The sequence below is a fragment of the Eubalaena glacialis genome, chromosome 15, assembly GCF_028564815.1.
Source record: "Eubalaena glacialis isolate mEubGla1 chromosome 15, mEubGla1.1.hap2.+ XY, whole genome shotgun sequence".
Classification (NCBI taxonomy): Eukaryota; Metazoa; Chordata; class Mammalia; order Artiodactyla; family Balaenidae; genus Eubalaena; species Eubalaena glacialis.
This window is the reverse complement of record NC_083730.1, coordinates 42,410,557-42,427,260: the sequence shown is the minus strand read 5'-3', so window position 1 is coordinate 42,427,260 and position 16,704 is coordinate 42,410,557. Positions and strand designations below refer to the sequence as shown.

At 37.2% G+C, this 16,704-nt stretch overlaps 1 protein-coding gene across 3 annotated transcripts in view; it reads left to right on the top strand.

Moving 5' to 3' along the window:
* ELP2 (elongator acetyltransferase complex subunit 2) overlaps window positions 1-16,704 on the top strand; it is a 47,224-nt gene that overhangs the window by 7,890 nt on the left and 22,630 nt on the right. The window contains exons 4-14 of one of the 3 annotated variants that reach the window (XM_061170460.1): window positions 3,039-3,195; window positions 3,590-3,667; window positions 4,265-4,462; window positions 5,065-5,129; window positions 5,871-5,937; window positions 6,638-6,778; window positions 8,033-8,128; window positions 9,194-9,294; window positions 9,481-9,612; window positions 13,067-13,216; window positions 16,323-16,511. In XM_061170460.1, coding sequence (XP_061026443.1) covers window positions 3,039-3,195; window positions 3,590-3,667; window positions 4,265-4,462; window positions 5,065-5,129; window positions 5,871-5,937; window positions 6,638-6,778; window positions 8,033-8,128; window positions 9,194-9,294; window positions 9,481-9,612; window positions 13,067-13,216; window positions 16,323-16,511 — 1,374 coding nt within the window. The remainder of the gene's footprint in view (window positions 1-3,038; window positions 3,196-3,589; window positions 3,668-4,264; window positions 4,463-5,064; window positions 5,130-5,870; window positions 5,938-6,637; window positions 6,779-8,032; window positions 8,129-9,193; window positions 9,295-9,480; window positions 9,613-13,066; window positions 13,217-16,322; window positions 16,512-16,704) is intronic. The other 2 variants (XM_061170458.1, XM_061170459.1) reach the window with 2 other exon arrangements.

Genomic DNA, 16,704 nt, shown 5'->3' with positions numbered 1-16,704 from the left:
CTTAGGAAACATTAAAGTGGTGAGGGTTCCAGGTAGGGAAAATGCATGAATCAAAGTGCAGGTAAGAAAGGAGACCATTTGCTCGGAAGTATCCAGTGTTAACCAAAGCCTAAGACGTTTTAAGGGCAGGGCTTTCCAGAGCTTGTTCAGGGAATTATTCATCTCTCAGTTATTGATTGTGGCCAGTCAAGTTTGGGAAACAATGCATATCATATACTTCTCTTAGACAATCACAGTGCCCGTGAGCATAGTGAAGACTCTGAAAAGTTCTGATATGGAAAAACCTGCTTATCTTTGTTTAACTAATATTTCCTAAACTTACTTCAAGTCTGATTTTTTTTTTTTTTTCCTTCAGATCTTTTAGTATCCCTTGTAACTTTGAGGAACACAGTTTTGGAAATGTTTCTAGACAACACTTATGGGCTGTAATACTAGAGAAGTAGAGAAGGAGAAGATCTCGTGAGAATTTGAATACTTGCTTCAAGAGTTTGTTTTTTATTGGCAGGCATTTGGAAGTCATTGAGGATTTCTAAGCAGTGGAATATGAATACCAAAGAAGATGAATCTGACAGGAGCGTGCCAAATTAGGATAGGAAAAAAATACGAAGGAAGAGATATGGGATATATTTTTGAAGGAAAATGATTTTGGTATTGACTAGATAGTTGTCAAAGGAGTAGGGAGCTATTGGGTAGAGGAGTGAGAAATCAAAAAGAGTGGGATTCTGGCTCAGGGCTCTGGAAGAAAGATACTTCTACAAAGCAAAATAGGCAAGTTAGAGGGAAGATGTGGAATTCAGTTGTTAACATGTTACTTGTATTGCCAGCCAGAGATGGGACAGGTGTGGAGGAGGGGATTGTGGAGTCACTTAGACTTGAATGAGAGTTCTAATGGTTGTGTAGCAAAGCAGCTCCTGTTTGGATTTACCTTGGCAGAGGAATCCAGAGAGAGCCATTTGAGCACTCATTTTTGAGACCTTGAGTTGAGACTTGCAAGACTCTTTCCTCAGTGCTGCCCTACGCTTCTGTCAGTAGAGAGCATTGCAGGCTGAGTATCTGATGGCAGACAGCGAACTTAGAGACGGACTGGAAAGTAGAATGTGAGGCCAAACAAGGAGGAAGATGAAAGGCATAAAAGAGGGATGAAGGGAATAAGAGGATTTGGGGGAAGAAGTCACATATTATAACCTTAGAGGCTTAAAGGTTCCTTCTGGTATGCATTTCCATGCACACAGGTGTTCACTACGTCTTGACTTCTGATAAAAGGAAATAATTCTAAGCTGGTATAATGAGAGATTGGAGTCTCTGAACAGTGGGCATCGTTTTTGTAAAAGCCGGTGAACTTGAGAGATTTGTTTTGTTTGAGCTTTTAAGGTTCTCTAATGGTTGAAATACAACCCTGCTTAAAAGATGTGAAGTGACATAGAAAACAAACTTATGGTTACTAAAGGGGAAAGGAGGTGGGAGTGGGGATAAATTAGGAGTTTGGGATTAGCAGCTACAAACTACTATATATAAAACAGATAAACAACAACGTCCTACTGCATAGCACAGGGAACTATATTCAATATCCTGTAATAAACTATAATGAAAAAGAATACGTGTGTGTGTGTATACATATATATATGTGTATATATATATATGTAAAACTGTACACCAGAAACTAACACAATGCAACATTGTAAATGAACTATACTTCAATTTTTAAAAAAATAAATAAAATAGAAAAAAAAAGGATGTGAAGTGAGTTTTTCCATAGATTTAATGTTTCAGGGGGTAATGATACAGACTCATGTAAAGTTTAAATACAGAAAAATAGGAAGGAGGAAAAAGATACAAAATTTCAACAGTTAACATTTTAATGAACATTGTGCCAGATCTCTGGTTATGTGTGTATAATTATACATGAAAGTAACTGTATCCTACTTGAGTTTTAAAAAGTGTTTTTTTCAGAGAAGCCAAAGGTTAATGATTACAGGAAGTTAGTGTACAGACCCTTATACATAACTATCAATTACCTTCTTGAGTGGCAGAATTCTGCTTAACTAATTGGGAAAATAATTGAGGAGACATTTAAGAGACACCTCTGTTTCAGCAGACAACAGTTTACAAAAGGTACCTCTCAAAGGAAGTGGTAGAATCTCACATATTTGGAACTCTAAAAAATAGATCCAAAATAGAAATGATGCCGCAGGGAATAATCTTGCATGGCAAGCTAGAAGACTTGATAAACAGATGGGATTTCCCAGTTCTTTTTGTCATTTTTCCATTTTGTAACTCTGCTTGATACAGGTAAGTATTATGAGTGGATGCTAAAAATACTTGGTAAAAGTTTGATGGAAAATAGAGTATTTACTCAGTCCCAAAGTAAAATCTCACATATTACCACCAAAAAAAAAATTAATTTCACAGTGAAAAAACATGGCAGACACTACCTCTACTAAAATATCAGGGTTAATTTTACTAGAAGTGGGACAAACTGACATTGTGTGCCTCCTGATGTGATGCACTTACATAGTGGTGACGTCAAAATGTACACCCTGAGTCTGTTCGTGAGGAAATATCAGACTAATCCAAGAGGAGGGACAGTCCACAAAGCTGGCCTATATTCTTCAAAAATGTCAGTGTCATGCATGTCTTTCCATGGTAATAAGCATGCATTATCCTTTTTGTTGGCTTAGAGTATGTGTCTACAATTATTTAATCAGTTTCCTATTAATACTTATAGGTTGATTGAAGTTTTCCTAAAGAATGTGTGATGAATGTCCTTCTGCATTTGTCTTTTATTACTTGTTAAACTAGTACTGCTCTCTCAGAGTAGATTCTCAGATGTGAGATTGCTGTGTCAAAGGGTATGCACATTTTGTGTATAGTTAATATGATCAGGCAGGATTCTCACACGTTTACATTCTTCTCAGTTGAGAGGACTTATTTCTGGATCAGGCATTTTAACAGTACCTTTAATCCTCTGATTCTAGTTAAATGCAGGTTAAACTGATAATTCCTTTTTTATCATGTTTTTGTTATTCTTTGTGATTCAGCTTTTAAAAGCAGTCCACCTCCATGGCCATGAAGGACCTGTTTATGCAGTGCATGCTGTTTACCAGAGGAGGGCATCGGACATTGCATTACATACACTGATAGTGTCCGCAGCTTCTGATTCTACTGTTCGAGTCTGGTCTAAACAGGGTTCTGAAGGTAAGTGTAGAGACATTGTGATCCAAACAAATGAAATTAAGTAATTTAATTATCAGATGAAGGACAACTTAGAAGAGCATTCATGTAATTTTTCAGTCTTTCAAGCTGTTTTAAAAATGTTAGAATTCTAATCTACATGTTTGTTTCTTTTGCACTTTTCCATAATTCCTCTTTACCAAACTGTTTGATAATGTAAATTCCTTCAAAGTCTTTTCATATAAGTCTTTTTGTTCTCTGTAATCTTGTTAGAAATTGGCCATTTAAATTCCCGTCATCACTGGGGGCTCAGGACTGACTTCTCTCATCTCCCTGCTGACATCTGATGATGCTACCCAACCTCTAAGGTGGATACACTCAGAGTTAGTTGTTCATGATGTGTTTTATTATTTCTTAGTGACATGCCTTCAGACCTTGGACTTTGGAAATGGATTCACTCTGGCTCTCTGCTTGTCTTTTTTGCCTAATACTGATGGTGAGTATCCTGCTAAGTGTATATTAAAAGAGGAACGTATTTTTATATCCCCATACAACCAGAACCTAAAAGAAACATACTGGATCTCAATTTTGTGTCTAAATGTTTTCAGGAAACAAGTTGAGACATGGATAACATACTTTTGTTCTCAGTATTCAAATGATCTGTGTATAAAACATAAGGTTAAGGGGGATTAAGGGGATGGCTATTAGAAACTTTAGTAGCAGTTAAAAATTTAGGTGACTCAATATGTACTCAAGATTGGTACTGCTATTTATCAAATATACTGTCGATGTATATAGATGTAATTTGGGAAAATTACCTAGCTCTATAGAAGGTGAAGGTCTGGGATAAGTTGAGAAAGTACTGAACATGGATCATATGAGTATTTCTCTCAAGGTGACAGCCCCTGCACCTGCATAATGACAGCATCCTTCATAATGACAGCACCCTGAGTAATGACAGTTTGTCTAAGACCACTTAAAATCTCCAAAGAAAAAATTCCCCTTTTGCTGTGAAACCCATCTGTACCTATCTTTGATTATCCTCCGCAAAGATGATGGCCAGTGCAGGTCAGACAGTCTTGTGCCTCCTCAGGTACCTGGAGGACAGACCTGGTGGGGAGAGGCCGGGCCTGGAAGCCTCCAGGCTCTTTTGCCCTTTGCAGCAGGAGCTGCGACTCTGTGGTCTCACGTGATGTTCCACTTTGTGCGAGGGCTCCCCAGGAGGAGGAACTACACACGTTCCGGTTTCATTACATAGAATTTGATTTCTTCGCATCTACGTTGAGGCCAAGTGACTGGAGTTTTTGGCTTTTTTTTTTTTTTTAAGTTGATTTAAAGAAAACTAATTTTACAGTCACACCTTTCATAACTTTTTATCCACATAGTTAATTATATGCTCTTTTATTTTGTTTAATTACTTCATGGATTTTGTTTTACTATCAAATTCTCAAAATGTAGTGTCCTCAAAGTAACAAATATACCCTTAAATCTTTGTGCAGTAGCCCTGATGCTGGGCTCATAGTAGCTCTCCCGGAAATTTTATTATTCACTTGGGCTAACAATGTTTCCTGTTAGTCTTCTGGCTGACATAGTTAAATGCTCCCAGCTTGCTCTCGAGCTTCTCTTTTTACTGCTCCTTCTATTGTAAATGAAACAGAATAAAGGAAAGGATTCTCAGTTAATAGTCATTCTTTGCCGAGTAACCATTTAATGGAACATTTTAGAATATTCATTTTATTCCTAAAGATGTTTATTGAGTACTTTCAATTTATTTGTTCAGTGGTGTGGGAAGCAGAAGTCAGGATTCTTTACCTAGAGCTTAGGATCCAGCATAGGTGATAGTCATAACATACAATGGAATACTTACAGCGATGCCTCTTTTCCCCCCACCAGTACCAATATTAGCATGTGGCGATGATGACTGCAAAATTCACTTATTTGTTCAACAAAACGATCAGGTAATTAATGATGTTTCTTAAGAGGCTAGAATTATGTTCTGCTTAATTACATATCTTAATACAGATTATTTCTAGATTATAGAATTTTGGGGATGTTCCAATCTAAATAATCCAATAGGAGAATCTTTTCTGGCAGTCTTCCATTAAACAGTTTTTCACTCTTTGAACACCAGGTATACTGCTGCTGCTTTGGCTACCAGGTCCAGAGTCGTTGGGGGAAACAAGTCGTTAGGTGGAGAAGAAGAGAAGGAAGATGCTGTAGTAATGTTTTGTCCTCCCTAGCAGTGGTTATTTGTCCTTCTGGGCTTTACCTATTCTTTGAGTGGTTAAACTAGAGGGAAGTTTCAGAAAGAGGGTTGGTTAACTCTAGGCTCGTTTAGTTAATAACAGAGGTATTTGTTTCTTTGCATTTTATAAGAAAGTTAAAAATGACTGAATGTTCAACCACCCAGCTTTTTTCTATATTGTGTCCACAGCATATGTCATTTTACCTTGTGAATGTTGAGTGTATTTGAGAACTACAGATATTATCTGCTTAGGATTGCTCAGTTAAATTTGGATGATTATGAGATTTTTCATTCCCAAATGAGAGCTCTATCTGATGTCTGATCAGATAGTGTTCCCAGTAAAAAAAAAAAAAAAGCAATGCAGTCAGACTGGCTGAGACCAAATGAAGTCACTGATATACATGAAAATATTAAATTCTTACATCAAGTCCTATGATTTTTGTTATCTTACTAGTTTCAGAAAGTGCTTTTTCTATCTGGACATGAGGATTGGATAAGAGGCGTGGAATGGGCAGCGTTTGGTCAGTATGAAATTTTGCTAAAGTACATATAATGGGGACAAGTATGTGTAATTTCAAAGCAGCCTCTTTTTTTTTTTTTTTTAATATTTATTTATTTATTTGGTGGTGCCGGGTGTTAGTTGCAGCAGGCGAGCTCCTTAGTTGTGGCTTGCTGGCTCCTTAGTTGCGGCATGTGAACTCTTAGTTGTGGCATGCATGTGGGATCTAGTTCCCTGACAAGGGATTGAACCCGGGCCCCCTGCATTGGGAGCGTGGAGTCTTACCCACTGGACCACCAGGGAAGTCCCCCGTGTATGTTTTAATTTAAAATTTTCTTTGTATGTAACATTTTCCCATTGACCCAATTAGAAAAGAGGATACTTATCCCTTGTATTAACTATTAGTTGGGTTGGTAGAGGATGAAACAAGTCGATATTTATAAGAGGACACTAGTTGTTACACATGCAGACATTCTTGAGAAGTTGTTTGTAGAAATAAGTAGATTGTATAAGAATACCACATATTATAACCATTTATTAGCATTGTCTGTATATTTGTCAGTGTTATTGAAAATGAATATAGGTCAAATGAATGAAGGATAAGGAAGCAAAGTCTAATTTTTTCAGGAAATCGATAAATGTGGATATTGTAGAAGAAAAACTTATATTTAAATTTAAGAATAAGATGTTTTAAAAGTAATAAAATGTGTTTTTTTAATTAGGTAGAGATCTTTTCCTAGCAAGCTGTTCACAAGATTGCCTGATACGCATATGGAGGCTGTATATAAAATCGACATTTTTAGAAGCTCAGGAAGATGATAATATAAGACTGAAAGAAAATACTTTTACTATAGAAAGTGAAAGTGAGTAATAATGAAAATATTTGATTTAACAATACTCAGGTTTCCTAGCTGATTTACTTATGTTTCACTACACACATATGTGAAGGTTAGGTTTTCAGAAGTATCAGATCCCTGGCTGAAACTGATATATGCATTTTTCCTTTTTTATTTTTATGTGAGGGTAAGTCATTTTTCATATATGAAACTTAGTTTCTAAACCATGTTAGTGAGATTTTTTTAAATTGCTGAAAATAATGTTATTTTCTCAATAAATTAGTTTGTAAAATATTACTTAATTTGCAGTTTTAGCATAGGAAGATCTAAAGGGTTAATGTGAATTATTCATACCTTTTTTGGAGGATATTCATCAGAGACAACTAAATCTCTATATTTGAGTAGTATATATAATTCTGATTTTCTTACTGTCTGGCATCAGAACAATAACCCTCCATGGTAGATCCTGTTGGAATGTTGTATTTGAAGGAGATATTTTTGGATGTGTATCTATAAATTATAAAGTTAGTCCTCAGTAAACACTTCATCCAGGAATACTCTTCTTTGATATTACTCTTCTTGGTTGTAAAGCCCATTGGAGTTGAGATTTGGTAACAGATTTATGAACCAAGAAATACTATAACCAGCATATTGTGAGTAGCTATTTCCAAATATGAACATTTTTGTGATATTTTCATTAATTATTTTGTTTGAAAGGTCACGGTACTGATTTGACTTCCTTTATTTCTGCATTTATCTTAGGTTTTTTTTTTTGAATGGTACTTTATTACACAAAATGAGTGAGGATAGCAAGGAGGCTGGCATGTCTGTTTTTGTTTTTTGAGTCTTTTTTTTTTTTTGGCCGTACTGTGTGGCTTGCAGAATCTTAGCTCCCCGACCAGGAACTGAACCCGGGCCCTTGGCAGTGAAAGTGCAGAGTCCCACTGACTGGACCGCCAGGGAATTCCCTGTTTTTGTTTTTTAATTGCAGTGTAAGAGTAGCTATCCCTGAAAATTTTAAATAAAACATATTCCTTAATTTTTATTATGACTAGGTAGCGAAAATGTAAAAAAAATTTATATATCTTTAGAACTTTTTTCTCCTGTAGTTTTGAACAATGGGTAAAGTTAATGAAATTTAGAATGAATGCTTTTTGTTGAAAATAAATCATGTTCTGTTAAGTTTTTTTTTTTTGGACGTAATTGTACAACCGAGCTGGTTTTGAAAATGTTCTTTTTAGAAGAGCTTTGTGGAAAGAATCCTTTTTTTTGTTGTTGCAGGTATTAAAATAGCATTTGCGGTTACTCTGGAGACTGTGCTGGCTGGTCACGAAAACTGGGTAAATGCAGTTCATTGGCAGCCTTCATTTTACAAAGGTAGGAAGAAAAACATACACAAAGCTGTCATTTCAGTACAATCTCACTTACAGAATTTTAAGCTGAACAAATGAAGTAGAGGATATTTTTTGAGTGTAATTAGAAATCTCAACTATAAGACAGTTTCAAGTTGGCAAGGTGTAATACTGCAGCCCTGTTCTGCTAGACACTCAATTCCATTGAAAATTGTATTTCTAAGAGGGGAAAAGTATGATTTCTGCCATGATGCCAAAACTGCCTTATGCCTTTTAACTTTTTTTCTTTAAAGTTTTTACCTAGTCCTTATGGGATTTAAGAGAAGTTGACTTTCAAGCCAACTTCACTGGAACCTTTACCCTTGGAAATACAAAGTTGGTAATACCAAGATACATCATTTATGAAAAAGTAAAGACTTCCCACTCTTTCATTTGCCCTTAACTTCTGTTTATGGAGTGACGACTGATGCTGGGGTGTAGAAGTGCGCACGGCAGCAGCCTCATGTTCTTCCCCCAGCCCCTTCCGCAAGACAAGAATAGAGAATAGCAATAATTAATGCTCAGGTAACACCATCCAGCTTTTATTATATTATGCCATATTTGCTGCAGTTAAAAAAAGATAAATTAGATACTATAGATACTGGGGATCCCTGTATAGTTTTTCCTGAACCTTTTCCCCTTCATCCTTCCCTTGAGGCTGAATTCAGTGTATATTATTCCCATGCATATTTTTATACTTTTACTGCACATTTATGTAACCATAAACAGTATTGTTTTACAGCTATTAAAACTTGATCTCAATATGCATTTGTCCTCTTATGACCTGCCTTTTTAGCTTAACATGGTTTGGATTAATGTAACTCTAATTTACTTATTTTTATTGCAATATAATATTTCATTGTCTAAATATTACCACAAGTTGTTTATCTGGTCTTCTACTGATAGACTTTTGTGTTGTTTCCAATGTTTTGCTATTGCAATGCAACAGTGAATGTTCTTATAGTACCCATGTTGTGTTTTTCTGGTAATCTACAAACAGGATGCCTGTTGATCACCTAAAGGCATTAGTTGTTTTGTTTTTCTTCTTTAGATGGTGTTCTGCAACAGCCAATGAGATTGTTGTCTGCCTCAATGGATAAAACCATGATTCTTTGGGCTCCAGATGAAGAGTCAGGAGTTTGGCTAGAACAGGTAAAATGTGAATACTTAAGGAACAGAAAACTGGGTTTATTAGACAATAAATCCCAAGTCTGTATTCCTAGAGCTGCAAATATTTGCCTTTGTGTACGTTAAATAAGTGAGAACATAATCTCTGGAATGAGTGATTTCTGTTTTGAGAAATTGGTTATGAATTGTTTTCCGTCTATTGTTGAATAGGTTCGAGTAGGAGAAGTAGGTGGCAATACCCTGGGATTTTATGATTGCCAGTTCAGTGAAGATGGCTCCATGATCATTGCTCATGCTTTCCACGGGGCACTGCACCTTTGGAAACAGAATGCCACTAACCTGGTAAGAAAAGTGCTTTTAAATCATTTCTGATTAGATAGAGTGAATTCTACATATGAAACCTAGGAAAACTGTTGTTTTACGTATAACACTCTACAGAAACATAGTAGAGGCATTTAAGTTAAGATGACATCACTTCTTTATGTAGATTTATTCTGTAGTTATAATAGGTAAGACACTCATGCTTTTCTAAGAATAAAATTCAGTTGTCCAGCATTGTTGAGATATTGAAATTTGCATGTAGGTAAACTTACATAAGGGAAGTTTAAGCTGTATAAATTTTAAGCTCTCCCTTAAAGCTATATACATTTTGTGGTAGGAGTTTTTCCTAAAATGTATAATTTCTTTGTCTTTTTTAAAAATTAATTTTCTTTTTTAATTAATTTATTTCTTTTTGGCTGTGTTGGGTCTTCATTGCTGCACGTGGGCTTTCTCTAGTTGCTGCGAGCGGGGGCTACTCTTCCGTTGCAGTGCGCGGGCTTCTCATTGCAGTGGCTTCTCTTGTTGTGGAGCACGGGCTCTAGGCGCACTGGCTTCAGTAGTTGTGGCACGCGGGCTCAGTAGTTGTGGCTCGCGGGCTCTAGAGTGCAGGCTCAGTAGTTGTGGCACACGTGCTTAGTTGCTCCGCGGCATGTGGGATCTTCCCGGACCAGGGCTCGAACCCTTGTCCCCTGCATTGGCAGGTAGATTCTTAACCACTGCACCACCCGGGAAGTCCCTCTTTGTCTTCTTAAAAATAACATAATTTGATATTTTCCTGTTGGATAGCTAGGTACTCCATTGATAATTATTGAATGAATGACTGATACAAGGGCATTAGAAGCACCTGTTATTTTATGACAGAATATATTAATTCTCTCAGGGGCTCTTGATATGTGTAATTCTAAATGGTCCTCCAAATATTGGGCTCTTCTAGATGTTTCTTATAGTTTTTAGTCTCTTCTCAGAGAGGGGTGATCTTCCTCTAATCATGTAGCTGCCTCTCAGCATTATTCCAATCTCTTCTTTCTAATTTGCTTCTGATCTGCTTTTTTGGGTTTGGGGAAATGAGACAGCAGGAAAAGTAGCTAGGAGCACACGGATCTTGGCCCCAGCACTTACTAGCTGCGTTTCTGAGGTCATTACTGAACTTTTGTCTCAGATTCCTCATCAGTAAAATGTGGACAGTAATAGCACCTACTCAGAGGATTTTTATGATACTAAAATGAATTAATATTGGTGTAGTATGAGAAGTAGGACCTGGTACATACTGGATACTATATATTTTAAATAAATAAATCAAAGAAGTCAGAACATAGAGCAAAATGTGAGGTAGCAGATTTTGAATGTGCATCTAATGGCTTCCCTTACAAAGTAAAAATTCATGGAGCCCCAGTGGTGCAATCGGTTAGTGTGTGGTACTTAAGTACAAATTCATGGATTTGCATGACCTTTAGTTTGTGGGCTTTGTAATAGTTGTGTCAGGTAGGAGGATTTGAATTCTTAGTATATGGAGTGATCTACTTTTCCCTTGTATCTTCGATTTGGAGTTGATCTTTAAGATTGTTTTTACTGTTAAATGAACCAGGGAACCATTAGCTATGACACTTGTAAATAAGATATTTTTTAGGATAAATGTAATTTTGTTCTTTTCTTTTTTTTTACTTTATTTTTGGCTGTGTTGGGTCTTCGTTGCTGCGTGCAGGCTTTCTCTAGTTGTGGCGAGCGGGGGCTACTCTTCATTGCAGTGTGCAGGCCTTCTCACTGCGGTGGCTTCTCTTGTTGCGGAGCATGGGCCCTAGAGTGCGGGCTTCAGTAGTTGTGGCATGCGGGCTTAGTAGTTATGGCTCGCGGGCTCTAGAGCGCAGGCTCAGTAGTTGTGGTGCACGGGCTTAGTTGCTCCGTGGCATGTGGGATCTTCCTGGACCAGGGTTCGAACCCATGTCCCCTGCATTGGCAGGCGGATTCTCAACCACTGCACCACCAGAGAAGTCCCTTAATTTTGTTCAGAGCTCCTTTGAGCCGTATTTCAGCTGGTCTTCAGAGGGCCTTCATAGAAAAAAGCATCAGTTGAGTAGGGAGAAACTCAAACCAGAGGGCAGAATTTCACTGTACTTTTGCTTATAACTTGACTTCATATTTATAATAGCTATTTACCAAGTATTTAGGGTGATTTTTTTTATAGACTTTTATTTATTTATTTTAAAGATTTTTTTTTTTTTTTGATGTGGACCGATTTTAAAGTCTTTTATTGAACTTGTTACAATACTGCTTCTGTTTTATGGTTTGGTTTTTTGGCTGAGAGGCATGTGGGATCTTAGCTCCCCGACCGGGGATCAAACCCGCACTCCCTGCATTGGAAGGTGAAATCTTAACCACTGGACCGCCAGGGAAGTCCCTAGACTTTATTTTTTAGAGAAATTTTAGGTTTACAGAAAAATTGAGCAGAAAATACAGAGTTCCCATTTTCCCCTGCCCCCCACACATGCACAGCCTCCTCCATTGTCAGCATCCCATACCAGAGTGGAAATTTATGACAATCAGGGGTGATTTCTAAAAACAAACACTGCCCTTGAGGACTGTACCCATAGTCAAAAGTGCTGCACTTTGTTCAGAACTTTTTGGAACCTCCCATTAGTGCTAACTTTAGAATCAATTTTTATGTCACAGAAGAAATTAACAGCATTTCTTTGTTCCAGCCTATTTATGTTTTTGACCAGAAAATAATATAGCTTAGCTGACCATATTCATCACACTTGGCTTTGAATGACCTTTTAGCTATTTATACAAATTTAACTTTCCTCTAAAGTTCAAGTTTTACCACCACTTGAGTTGTTGAAAAAGGTGCTCTGTGGACCAGGCATATGACGTTTTCTGCATTTCATTTCACTCTTTGTTTATGTGGTTGCTGATGCAGGTTCCCTCAGGAGGTGGACTAACTGTGTTTGATTTAACCTCTGTCCTCTACACCTGCAGCTCTTTTCACTTAATAAAGACAGTTGGTCAGGCACACAGAATCTACAGACTCACATTACACAGTGCTCTACTATTTAGTTTGACAGGTAAATACTCACATAGTATCTAGAATGGGCCAGCCTTGTACAAATATAGATTCATCTAATTCTTGTAACAAACGTATGATGTAGGTAGCTCTTTTACAGAAGGGTTAATTGAGGCACAAAAAGGTTAGGCAGTGTTCTAGGAGGCAGTCATACATGATGAATGGAGGGGACTTTCCCAAGGTTACTGCTTTAGAGGACACAACGCATGTTTGAATGTTTAAGTTCTAATATATTGATACTTGACTGGAAAACAGATCCTATTACTTTAAGTTCCCATCTTGTTTACTTAGCTCTTCACCTTGCTTGGGAGCTAAGGTCTTTCCCATATCAGACCTGAGGGATGAAGACATTATCAGGTTTAATTTTGAGTGATGGTCTTTGATTATTTTGATGTGTTATGAGCACTTTCATTGCAGAGAGAGTGGACTCCAGAGATTGTTATTTCAGGACACTTTGATGGTGTCCAAGACCTAACATGGGATCCAGAAGGAGAATTTATCATCACTGTTGGTACTGACCAGACAACTCGACTTTTTGCTCCATGGAAGAGAAAAGACCAATCACAGGTAAAATGTCTTCCTACTTGACTGATCACTTGACAAAGCATCCATGAGCACATGAAAAGTGGGGCAGCATCATTAACCATTAGGGAAATGCAGATTAAAACCACGATGAGATGCCACTACACACCCTCTAGAATGGCTAAGGTATAAAATACAATAGCAAGTGGTTGTAAGGATGCCGAGTGACCGGATCTTACATTGCTAATGGGAATGCAAAATGGTATAGCCACTCTGGAAAACAGTTTCGTATTTTCTTAAAAACTGAAGCATTCCAAAGAAGACATACAGATGGCCAACAGACCCATGAAAAGATGCTCGGCATCACTAATCATCAGGGAAATGCAAATCAAAACCACAATGAGTTACCACCTCACACCTTTCAGAATGGCCATCATCAAATAGATAACAAATAATGAATGTTGGCCAGGAGGTGGAGAAGAGGAGCCCTCCTACACTGTTGGTGGGAATGTAAGTTTGGTGCAGCCACTGTGGAAAATGGTATTGAGGTTCCTCAGAATATTAAAAATAGAACCACCCCATGATCTAGCAGTCTCACTTCTGGGTATTTACTTGAAGAAAACAAAAACACTAATTCGAAAAGATGTATTCACCTCTATGTTTATTGAAGCATTATTTATAATAGCCAAGATACGGAAACAGCTAAGTGTCCATTGATGAGTAGATAAAGAAGATGTGCTATATAGGCAATGGAATATTACTCAGCTGTTAAAAAAAATGAAGTCTGAAATATATGCACAACTGAGTCACTTTGCTGTACAGCAGAAATTAACACAACATTGTAGATCAACTATACTTCAATAAAATTTAAAAAATTAAAAAATAATTTTTAAAAAAGGAAAAAAATGAAGTCTTGCCATTTATCACAACATGGATCTAGAGGATATTGTGCTGAGTGAAATAAGTCAGACAGAGAAAGACAAATACCTTATGATCTCATATGTGGAATTTAAAAAACAAAACAAACGAACAAAGTGAAAACAGACTTATAGATACAAAGAAAAAAACGGGTGTTTGCCAGAGGTTTGAAGCCAGGTGAAATAGGTGAAGGGATTAAGAGGCACAAACTTCCAGTTATAAATAAGTCACAGGAGTGTGATATACAGCATAAGGAATATGGTCAATAATGCTGTAATAACTTTGTATGGGGACAGGTGGTTACTAGACTTACCATGGTGACAATTTTGTGATGTATTTAAATGTTGAGTCACTATGTTATACACCTGAAACTAACATAACATTACTTTTTTTTTTTTAATTTATTTTATTTATTTATTTATGGCTGTGTTGGGTCCTCGTATCTGTGTGAGGGCTTTCTCTAGTTGTGGCAAGCGGGGGCCACTCTTCATCGCGGTGCGTGGGCCTCTCACCACCGCGGCTTCACTTGTTGCGGACCACAGGCTCCAGACGCGCAGGCTCAGTAACTGTGGCTCACGGGCCCAGCTGCTCTGCGGCATGTGGGATCTTCCCAGACCAGGGCTCGAACCCGTGTCCCCTGCATTGGCAGGCAGACTCTCAACCACTGTGCCACCAGGGAAGCCCATAACATTACATTTTATTTCAACTATATTTCAGTTAAAGGAAACTTAAGCATACGCATATTCTTTATAATTCAAACAATTAAAATGTTAGTTGTCAAAATGTGTTTACTTCAGTTCCACATAAAAGTTCTCATAATACCTTGTAATTTTAGGTTTAATTCATTAGGAAACACTAACAAGGGAATTCCCTGATGGTCCAGTGGCTGAGACTCTGTGCTTTCGCTGCTGAGGGCTCGGGTTCGGTCCCTGGTCAAGGAGCTAGGATTCTACAGACCGCGTGGTGCAGCCAAAAAAAGAAAGAAACACTGTCAAGTCTGTAGCAAAAGCTAATTTCTAACATCATATAGTGTTACATAATAGTAGTTGAGGCCAGTTTTTGTTCAGGAAACTTTTCAGGCTTGGCCCTGAGCTTTAAAAAACTGCAATAAAACTTTACCACCGATAAACCATTGAACTGTATACTCAGAGAAAGTATAGTCAGCTTCAGTTTCTGATAAAAATTTATGGAACTGACTGGGTCAGTCCACGAAGCTAATGAAATTGGCCACTGACATTTCTGCTTCAGCAGCATGTGGTAGATTAAAATTGATAGAGTTGAGGACATTGGGAGCAACGCTATAGTCAAGTAAAAAAACAAGGCAAATAATTTTGGAGTGGTTTTCTGTGGCTCTTGGTAATTTGTTATCAGTATAACTCAGTTGTTTATTCATGATCCTTTTAAAAAAAATCAATAAATCAGAGTTTACTAAAATGTGAAATTCTACTCTTTGAAAGACATTGTCAGGAAAATGAAAAGTCACAAACTGGGAGAAAGTATTTACAAAACACATACCTGATAAAGATTTTTATCTAGAGTATATAAAGAACTTTTCGGAACTCAGTAATAAGAAAACAATACATTTTTTTAAAAAAGGGGGCAAAAGATGTTTATCCAAAGAAGATGTATGGATGGAAAATAAGAACAGGAAAAGATTCTCAACACCATTAGTCATTAGGGAAATGCAAATTAAAGCTACAATGAGATACCGTGACACCCCTATTAGAATGATTACAGTTGAAAGGCTGACTGCACAAGTGTTGATGAGGGAGGGTATGGGCAGGTGGATCTCTCATACACTGCTGGTGGAATTGTAAAATGTACAGCCACTTTGGGAAATCATTTGGCAGTTTCTTAAAAATTTAAATATACATCCACATCATCCAGTTATTATACCCATAGGTAGTATTTACCCAAGAGAAATGCATTCATGCAAAGACTTATACACGAAAAATTGTGACTGTTTTTCCAGTAAGACAAAAACTGGAAAACAACCCAAATGTCTATAAGTAGGTGAATAGATCAACAAGTTGTGGTATAGCCGTACAAGGGAATACTACTCAGCAATGAAAAGTATTGGTCTGTTGATAAACAGAACAACATGGATGAATCTGCCCCATGGTCACATTTCCATGGCATAATGAATAATTTTGTGTCTGATATTTTGCTTGTTGAAAAGAATTCAGTTTTTGAAACACGTGATCATTTTTGTTTATCTTATTTTGATACCCAGGTGACCTGGCATGAAATTGCAAGGCCTCAGATACATGGATATGACCTGAAATGTTTGGCAATGATCAGTAGGTTTCAGTTTGTATCTGGAGCGGATGAAAAAGTTCTTCGAGTATTTTCTGCACCTCGAAATTTTGTGGAAAATTTTTGTGCCATTACGGGCCAATCACTGAATCACGTGCTTTGTAATGTGAGTATTCCTCTAAATGTTTTAACTAGATCTAGCCACTTCATATAAAATTTTAGGAAGTTTCACTTAAGGCTGTAAATGGAGTATATGGGTAGAAAGAAAGTCAAATCATTTTATTATTGGCTTGACAAACTTTTGTGTGCACTGTGGCAGGCGGTAATTTAAATATTAATTTAAGAAATTTTGTAACAGT